Source organism: Arachis ipaensis, chromosome B01 (genome assembly GCF_000816755.2).
Source record: "Arachis ipaensis cultivar K30076 chromosome B01, Araip1.1, whole genome shotgun sequence".
Lineage (NCBI taxonomy): Eukaryota > Viridiplantae > Streptophyta > Magnoliopsida > Fabales > Fabaceae > Arachis > Arachis ipaensis.
Window position 1 is genome coordinate 121,316,857 of NC_029785.2, and position 10,272 is coordinate 121,327,128.

General features: G+C 36.7%; 1 protein-coding gene across 1 annotated transcript; it reads left to right on the top strand.

Annotated features, from left to right (window-relative positions):
• LOC107611939 (protein FAR-RED ELONGATED HYPOCOTYL 3-like) lies at positions 1,460 to 2,847 on the top strand. The gene is made up of 5 exons (XM_016313804.1): positions 1,460 to 1,622; positions 1,686 to 1,759; positions 1,896 to 2,042; positions 2,109 to 2,660; positions 2,740 to 2,847. Exons 1-5 carry the CDS (start codon positions 1,460 to 1,462, stop codon positions 2,845 to 2,847), a joined length of 1,044 nt encoding a protein of 347 aa, XP_016169290.1.

A 10,272-nucleotide genomic window follows, 5' to 3' on the forward strand; every position in this document is an offset into this window, starting at 1 on the left:
TCAAGCTGATGAGGTTTGGATTATTCAATTTTGAATCGAATTGAATGGAATGTAATTGCTAATTTGAATTGAATTGAATTGAATGGACGCAGGTGTTATGAATCTGCATTGAATTGATAATATCTAAATTGTAGACAGAGGTGTTTCAAATTTGATTTTGTATAATGGATTATGTTTCGTTCATTCAGTACTATACAATTGTTTCACCATGAGTACGTGTTCGGTTCATTATGCAGAAAGCTGTTTGAATTTGATTTTATATAATGGATTATGTCAGTACTATAAAATTGTTTCACCATAATGACGTTTTCGGTTTATTATGCAGAATACTATTTGAATTTGAATTTATATAATGGATAATGTTCCATTCATCTAGTTCTATACTAATGTTTCACCATAATAACAATTTCGATTTATTCTGCAGACCAAGTGTGTTGTGGATGAATAATTTGTCCCAAAGGTGGGGATAATTTTCAAGACACTAGAAGAAGTCGGAATGTTCTACAAACATTATTCCAAACTTGCTGGTTTTTCTACCAAAATAAGGAACATGACTCGGAAGGGAGACGAGGTTATGAATTAACTAATCGGATGCAGTAGAGAGGGGAGGTGAAAATCCAAGATATCTCCAACTTTGAAGACAAACCCCTCAGCCGGCATAAACTGTCCAGCCAGGATCTACGTACACATATTAAAGTACGTCGGTCTCTGGACAATTTCCAAAGTCGTTTTGAATCACTTATACCCCTGCTGTCCAGACCGTGCAGAGATGCTCAAACAACACAGGGAGCTAAGCATGTTCGTGCGTCGCACCATCGAAACCAACGAGGAAGCCAGAATCAGACCGAGCAAAACTTACCAATCATTCGTAGCAGCAGCCGGCAGTCACCGGAAACTAAGTTTTATAGAAAAAGATGTGAGGAATTACATCACAAGGGAAGTACGAAATGTGTCTGAACAAGACGATGCCAAAGAATTCGGGAAGTACCTACTAAGAATGAAAGAAAAGAACCAAAAATTCTTTTTCGAGCTCAACCTCGAAGGCAATCACTTCATCAAACATGCATTCTGGGCCGACGCAACAAGCAGGGCTGCATGCGAGTATTTCGGAGATGTGGTTTCCTTCGACACCACCTACAATACAAACAGGTATTTGATTCACCCAAATTCAGTCTTTACGTTCACCAAATCCACAAATTTCGGTTCATCACATTGTGACAGTGTCCATTTATGCAGGTACAATCTGGTTTTTGGTTCTTTTGGAGTGTGAATCACCACGGTCAGTCGACACTTCTCGGATGCACCCTAATGAAAAACAAGGACATCCAATCATTCAAATAGCTATTTGAGTGTTGGCTCTGTTGCATGGGAGGGAAGGCACCAAAAGACATTCTCACCGACCAATGCGCTTCGATGAAAAGGGCCATCGAGATGTGCATGCTGGTGCATCTGGCACATCATGAAGAAGATCCTAAACAAACTAAACGGCTACAAGCGACACGAAGAAATCGAACAAGAGATGAGCCATGTTGTTTGGAACTCGTTCACAAAAGTCGCATTCGACATAAACTGGAACGATTTCCTCACAAAGTACGGCCTCGGAGGCAACAAGTGGCTCTCAGGTAACCGAGGTTTTAATTCAAATTATTTTCATGCTGTTATCTTTTGGGTCAAAACATGCACAGATTTCGGTTTATCACAGCTCACCGGTTCGGTTCATTTTGCAAAGCTGTACAAGGGTCGGCATATTTGGATTCCAGTTTACCTGGATCACCACTTCTGGGCCGAGATGAGAAGCACACAAAGGAGTGAGAGCATGCATGCATTTTTTAACAAGTTCATCACACCCAACAGCTCCCTGAGTCAATTTGTGAAGCAATACGATAATTGCCTAGCAAGCAGAGAGAAAAGAGAGAAAATTCGACGCTGCATATTTTCACACCGTGATATCATGCGCAACAAAATCAGCAATAGAGATGGAGTTTCAGCACGTGTATACCCACGAGAAGTTCAGGGAAGTTAAAGGACAATTCATAGAAAAGGTGAACTGCATCACAAGATCAATGCATTTCACCCTAGGTTTCACAACATACTAAGTCGTAGAGCAGGTTTCTAACTCAACATTCAACAAGTTTTTCTTCACCTACGATGCAGTATCACGAGAGGTAAAGTGTCAATGCTTGCGGTTCGAGTCAAGGGGCATACTGTGTTGCCATTCTCTGAGCGTCCTAAGCTTCGAGCGAGTAGATAACGTGGCACCAAAATACATACTGGAGCGCTGGAGCAAGAACATAAAGAGGAGGCACACACACATCAAGATCAGCCAAGACGAGCCTCTACTGGAGCCGAGAAGCAAGAGATTCGACGATTTGGTGTTTCAATCCCACAATATCTACAAATTTTCCTCAGAGTTCGAGGAGCTGACCGGAATTCTGCACCGTGCCTTTGACAATGTCATGGCCGAAATGCAAGAATATCAAGCGAGAAGTAAAGGGAAAAGTTTGTTATCCTACGAAGAAGCGACGTTGAGCGACGTGAACAACCTTCAAAGCCCTCCACGTGTCAGAATAAGAGGCCAGCCAAAGAACAGACTTGGATCAAACCTGAAAAAAAAGATCTCAAATGCCACGAAGAAAAAGAAAAGGACAGCTCCAAGCGAGGTAAAATTGATTTGCTTTTGATTAGGGAAAAATTCATTTTTGTATTTTGCTAATATACGATTTATTATGTCTTTTGCAGTTGAACCTTTTAGACGGCGGATCAACAATTCAGTCAAGCTGCAGCCTTTACAATGCACTGGATATGAATTATCCCAGAGAGGATTATACGAGTTTTAGTTTTTATTAACATAAATTTTCTTTCATCTATGAGGAAATTTTGGTTCACTAAGGTTATAGTAGGGTTAATTTCTAACTGTTGTTAGTCTTTATTGAATAGTCACTTTTTTTTATATTAGCTTTTGTGAAATTCTTTATTCAATAGTCACTTTTTTGTTTATTGAGTAGTCAATTTATTGTGCTATGTCCGAGAGTTCAGGTGTTTCTAAAACTGAATACTGATATATACATTTTTTATTAATATATGCACTTTTTCGGTTCACTATGTGTATTAATTTCGGTTCATTTGTTTATTTGGGATTCCTGATGCTTGATAAACACCCTGATTCCATTCACTGTGAACTTGGAACAAAACAGCAGCCAGACAGTTCCAACAGATATATACATCTTTAATCAGGTATAAATATTAACATTAGATATATACATTAAGATTTACATTAATATTCAGATATATACATTGAAAGAAGCAGTGTTTGCTTTTTTAAACAAAATAATATTAATTACAACCAGTTAAACAAAGTATATTCTATTTACTACTATATATATCCCTAGACGTGAATTTACAAAAAGGGCTGGAGAGGGCAACAGATGGCTTCGGGAGTCTTATTGCTTCACATGCCCGAATCACTTGGTCTCTCATTTTGTTCAGTTTGTGCAACACAATATTTGGACCATATTCAAGCCTGAAAGCATCAATCTCTTCCTACATTTCAATTGAAAGGAATAAGTTACATAAGAAATGAACCCAACTGAAATGAGAAATGAAATAATTTTATTAATTTAGAAACTACTTACTTGTGTCCAAGCTTTATACTGATACCTCTTCCCGCTTTTGATCTTTCGAGGATCAATTGTTTCAAGCCATTTCATGACGTATATTGCACAATCATAACTAAGCAAGAATTTAAGTAAAATACGATTAATAGTATAAAAAATAAAACACATTAAAAATAGAACTATAGAAGAGAAAGATTTTTACCTTGTACGTTGACCATTCAGCCTGATATACTCTGCTTCTTCTCTATCTCTGTCCTCCATTAAGGGTTTCACCCCAGCGTAAACCCTTATCTAGGAGATTATTAATCCCTGAAAGTGATAAAAAAAAATAGTGACTTAAAATTAGGTGAATCAAAAACAGCAACTTCACTGAACCGAACACCAATCATGAGTTGAATAAAAACATCATAAACATTGAATCAACAAGAGAAACATTTATATAACTTATAACAAATTTGTTCAATTTAATTCTTAAATTAGTTATTTCATTCTTCTTCTTGTTCACAGGGCCAAGCACATAGAATGCCTTTTTCCGAACATCGACAATCCACAACCACAAGTGCCCTCCATTGTAAATCGGCACAAACAGTTGAAATTTGGGAAAATTATAGAATATCTCAGTTCAAACGATAGCAAACAAGAGAATTATCAAAGAAGGTTTAGAAATCACAACTTTCAAATAGATGCGATGCGAGTTTTCTTTTGTCAAGAAACTGGCGTTGGTGTGCATATCGATCGACATCGAACCGGTAGACCTTCTTGGTCTTTGGATCAATGTATTTCTCATCATGGTTTTCCAACATAAACATCTGCAAAACAAACCTCAGTTAAATCACAAAAGAACCAATAAAACACCATTCATGTGCTGAATAAAAGGACATAACTGAAGACACTAACAATCAAGTGAACGAAAATGACAAACTCCACTGAACCGAATGTAATTCATGTGCTGAATAAAACGTGATACACATTCAATCATCAAGAAAAATATTTCTGCATGCAAAAAGACCTAATTGAAGACACTAACAATCAAGTGAACGAAAATGACAAACTCCACTGAACAGAACCTAATTCATGTGCTGAATAAAATGTGATACGCATTCAATCATCAAGAAATACATTTTTGCATGAAAAAAGACCTAATTGAAGACACTATCAATCAAGTGAACAAAAATGACCAGCTACACTGAACCGAATGCAATTCATGTGCTGAATAAAACGTGATACACATTCAATTAGCAGGGAATAAAAAATTTGGCTTACCAAAATATCCGTCGGCACACAGTATATATCTTTCTCTAACTAGGGACATTTCATGTCGTTGAGAATCATGCAATGTGTATTGACCACCTACAGGAAGAAAATTTACGTGATATGAAGTATAAGAGTCTTTAGAAAAATCATTATGTTAACTCAATAGGCAAAGAATTTACCGTGCTTTCCACATGTTGTTCGGGCATTAGAGACATGAAATGATGTCTAAGCCCCTCAACTCCTCCGTGATTTCTTTCTCTTTCTCCGGAGTTTTGTAAACTTCAGCGGCTGTGAAGCTCGGCTCGGCACTTGTTACTTCAGCAAACTTCAATGCCGCCGTCACCCTAGCATCTACCACCCCCGCTGCCAGTATTTCAAGCTCTGACACAGTCGGCTCAGAGGGTTGACTTGATTGAGTCACTGTCATTTGAGAGGGGGAGAGTTGGTTAAGATGCTGGGGGACTTAACCCAAGGATGAAGGAAGGCACATCATCTTCCCATTGCCGAGGACGAGCAGCACTGCAAGACGATAGAGGAAAGTTTCAAGCAATAAGAAAAAGGCAGTACCATATAAGACGAAATTTAACAAAAATGATATTAAACAATGTAGTGAATCGAAATTAAACAATGTAGTGAACCGAAAATATCCAGATTTGAACAATCAGAAAACTTACAAATCAGGCTGTGCTTCTTCTTCCAATTGTCATGCCACCGGAGCTTCTTGGCATGGTTGTTGTTGTTCTTCGGGGGGGGGTGCTGCATTAAACAGAAAATAGTTTAATAATGATACAGAATTATTATCCTGTACCATTAAAACTAATAAAAAGAATTCTAATTACAACTTAAAGGAACAATGAAAAAGCAATATATAAGATGAAACATTATAAAAAATGATATTGGTTAAAACTTACACATTCAACGGAGGTTCTAGCTCCATCTTCCTCGGGGAAGATTCCTTAGCGGCCTGCTTTTCTTGTTCCGATTGCTGTGTTGGTGCTTCTTCGTAGGGCTGCTGTTGCGGTTCCAGAGGGCTGCTGCATTAAACAGAAAATAGTTCAATAATGACCCCAAATTATTATCTTATACCATGAAAATTAATAGAAAGAATTTTATGTGCAACTTACTCATTATTAGAAGTTTGTTGTGTTTGACTTTCCGAAGGGATATAGATAAAGTCATCTTTCATCAACTTTTCCTTAAGAGAACTTGGAAGAGACACCGCAATAGGAGCTTTAAGGAATGTAAACAAGGAAAAAGTTAATGTTGAATAATTAGAATTGGTTCTGAGAAACTAAAATCTGCACATTGAAAACTCACATTTCCAAAGGTTCAGAACGAGTTTCTTCTCGAACCTCAATGATTTGTAAGTCAGAATCAGGTGTAGCGTTACTAACTTTTAAACACGATTTCCGTGTGATTAATTAAACAAAAATTATTACCTAAATCTAAAAGAGCAACATAAATATTTTTAACTTACACTGGTGGAGTTTTTAAACTCTTTTTTTGATGGATTTTCTTTCTTCTAAAATATTTTACTAGGGTTTTCGGGGTATTTTTCCTAATAAAAAAGATACTAAATTAAAATCAGCAACCAAGATTAAAAGCAAAGGTCTAGAAACACATGAAATTCACTTTTGGAACCCACTGAATCGAAAGTAAAGCATGCAATGAACGAATTTACCTGGTATTGTTTGGGGCATTTACAGACGGTGTGGAGCTCGTCTGAGTCTGTAAGAGAGGTTCGCTACCCAGATTTACAGTTGGCAGTCTAAGCAAGATAAATAAATATTACTAAGTGAATCCAGAGGAATTAGAAGATGTTCTAGCAAAAGTTAGCAAACAAAGAAAAAGAACTTGGTATAAGAAACCGAATCTTACGTCTCGGAAAAATCATTCCGTGCCTCTGTCGAGTCAAACTGATCTGGAGTAACGTTTGCTGTCTGAGCTCCATCATTTCTTCTCTTTGATCTCTTTTCTCTTAACATTTCCAACGCCTGTCTTCTTCTTTCCGCAGCGCTATCCTTTACTTGTTCAATTCTGAAAATTCATAAAATAAGTATCAATGAACATAAAATGAAAGCATCAATAACCGAAAATATGATTCCAGAAACTTACTCCTTCTCAGATTCAGTTTTGCTCTCTGAATTTGTCAAAACAAGCTTTCCTGATTTGGTTTTTTTTTTGGCCACCATCTCCGGTTGTTTTCTTTTCACTATGGGTGTTTTTTCGATTTCTTTTTCTCTACAACACAGACAAACACATTGAATTTATACTAGAGACAAATATCAGCAAGAGAAAGATTTCTAATGCCAAAGGACCCAACTGAAGACATTAACAATTAAGTGAATGAAATGACCAACTCCACTGAACCGAACGCAATTCATGTACTGAATAAAACGTGATACACATTTAATCATCAAGAAAAACATTTCTGCATGCAAAAGGACAAGCGAAGACACTAACAATCAAGTGAACGAAAATGACCAAGTCCACTGAACCGAACGCAATTCATGTGTTGAATAAAACGTGATACACATTTAATCATCAAGAAAAATATTTCTGCATGCAAAAAGGACAAGTGAAGACACTAACAATTAAGTGAACAAAAATGACCAAGTCCACTGAACCGAACGCAATTCATGTGCTGAATAAAATGCGATACACATTCAGTCATCAAGAAAAACATTTATGCATATAAAATGACTCAACCGAACACTTGACAATCAAATGAATCAACTTGACCAACTCCACTCAACAATATCACATTTGTAATGTACTTAACAAGCATACATAAACAATTTTCAGCAAAGAAAAGCAAAACTAAACCAGATGAACATCATACAATCACATAAATGAACATCACCCAACACTTACTGGCTTTCAGATTGGCTTGTGCTCTTTGAATCCGTCGGGACAAGCTTCTGTTTTTTGCTTTCTTTTTTAACCACCTTCTGTGGTTGTTTTCTTTTCTTTGTCGCTTTTTTTTCAATTTCTTCTTCTTCTCAGTAATACATAAGAACAAACACATAAGAACAATTTTAACCAAATACAAGTAAAACGAAATCAATATGAACATCAAACTTACTGGTTTTCGGATTCACTTCTGCTTTCTGAATCCGTGGGACTGCTTTCAATTTCTCTTGTTGTTTCTGAATCTGTCGCAACAATTTTTTGTTTTTTAACCAGCCTTTGTTGTCATGTTCTCTTGGCTAGCAGTGTTTTGTCGGATTCGGAGTCAAATTCGGAAAAAAGTGTCTTCTTCCGAAGAAGAATCCAAAACAACAATTTTTTTTCTTCTTTCTTCCCTTTTGATTTTTTCTCTACCTTCTTTCTTTTTATTTTTTCCTTCTTTATTTGCTTTCTATACAGAAGTTCCTAAGCAAATACAATAACAATCTGGTGAATCAAAATGAGCAACTCCACTGAACCGAACAACATTAATGTGCTGAATAAAACGCCATAAAGATTTAATCATCAAGAAAAATATTTCTGCATGCACAAGGACTTAACTGAAAACATTATCAATCAAGTGAATCAAAATGAGCAGCTCTACTGAACCGAACAACATTCATATGGCGAATAAAACGCGATAAACATTTAATCATCAAGAAAAATATTTTATGTATTCACAAGGACTCAAATGAACACACTAACAATCAAGTGAATCAAAATTAGAAACTCCACTGAACAGAAAGAAAATAAGAACATATTTCATTCCAAGCCTTAGTTATGCGAAAAAAATGGAATGAGAATAAGTCGATCTACTAAAGTTTTGTTTAATTTACCATTGTATCGGTAGCTCTATGAGCAATCCGGTCAAGCATCATCTGCTTTGTCCAGTGGGCCACCCATGGTGGCCCAGGAGCATCAGGTGCATCCAAGCGAGGGAACTTGGATTAATGGAAATATATCAACATCAAAACGAAGACACAGCCGTCAACAGACTCTTTCTTCTCCTTTATCTTGTTTTTGATTCCCTTTCTTAAGAAGCTCAGCACATGATTTGCCCAATCCCATTGTCGGATGTTGTCCACTCGAAGGACAGGCGACTTATGGATTGGGAAGGTCACGCTTACCGTCGTCGGCAGCAAGAAGCATTTCTGTACGAAGACGACAAATGTCCTCTAAAATTTCTGCCTGTTCTCCTCCCTTTCAACACTCATTTCGAGGATAGACTTTGTCAAAGATGCCAACATAATACATTTGAAGCTGTCGATTATCTGCTTGTCTGCCGGATTCAGTTTGCCGTAATCAACCTTTTTAGGAAAATGATTCTCTATAATATTTTAATAGCAACAAATCAGCCAAAAAGGCTCAGCCAAATGAACCGAAATTAAAGGAAGCAATGAACCAAAAATAAGGAGAAATTAGAAAGTGTATTACCGCTGTGATTTATGCCCAGTGCAGCTGCTATCTTGTCAGATGTTATGTATATTTTTTCATGGAGAGTTTTCAGGCATCCATGATAGTAATCATAGAAATCAATCAATTCTCTCAAGAGGTTGTGAGAGACGTTCATTTCCAGGACATGTGCTAGCGCACCAAATCCCATTTCTTCAACAATATCTTTCTTTTCTTGGCTCGTTTCCTTGAACACCTTCGCTATTGCCTTTGTTTGGCATCTGCAATCGTGAGTTTTCTGCAAGGTTTCAAAATAGAATGTCACTATATATTTATAATACAAAATAGATTTTATTCAAATGAAAGCGGATAAATATATTTAATGTGTGCATATGCTTACGTTATAGCGCTTTCTCCTTCTTTGTCACCATTGACTTCTTCATTTTTGCCGTAAGGACAAAAAAATTTGGTGAATACTTCACTCAATACACCGACAAGCACAAGCATGCATATCTTAATCAAGTGAATGAAAATGTCCCAATCCACTGAACCGAACTCACTTGATGCACTGAATAAAACTTGATAAATAATGAAACAGCTAGAAAAGCATTTCTGCATGCAAATACACTAACAACCAATCAAGTGAATAAAAATCACCAAGTCCAATGAACAGAACACCATTCATGTTGTGAATAAAACGTGATAAACATTCATTCATCAAGAATAGTATTTCTGCATGCAAAAGATGTCAACTGAACATACTAACAATCAAGTGAATCAAAATTAGCAACTCCACTGAACTGAATGAAAATAAGAACACATTTCATTCCAAGCCCTAGTTACGCTGTAAAAATGGAATCAGAATACGTCGATTTACTAAACGAAGCAACTCTATCCAGTAAACCTAAAATGCAACTAGGAGAAACGGTAGATTGCAAGATTTCAAATGAACAGTAGTTTTTCTCAAACCTTTGTCAGTCTCTGTTGTTGTTTTCATTCATTTTTGCTTCTTCCTTCCGAAATCTTCTCGCGATTCTTTTTCAGTAGCGATTTTTACAGAGAA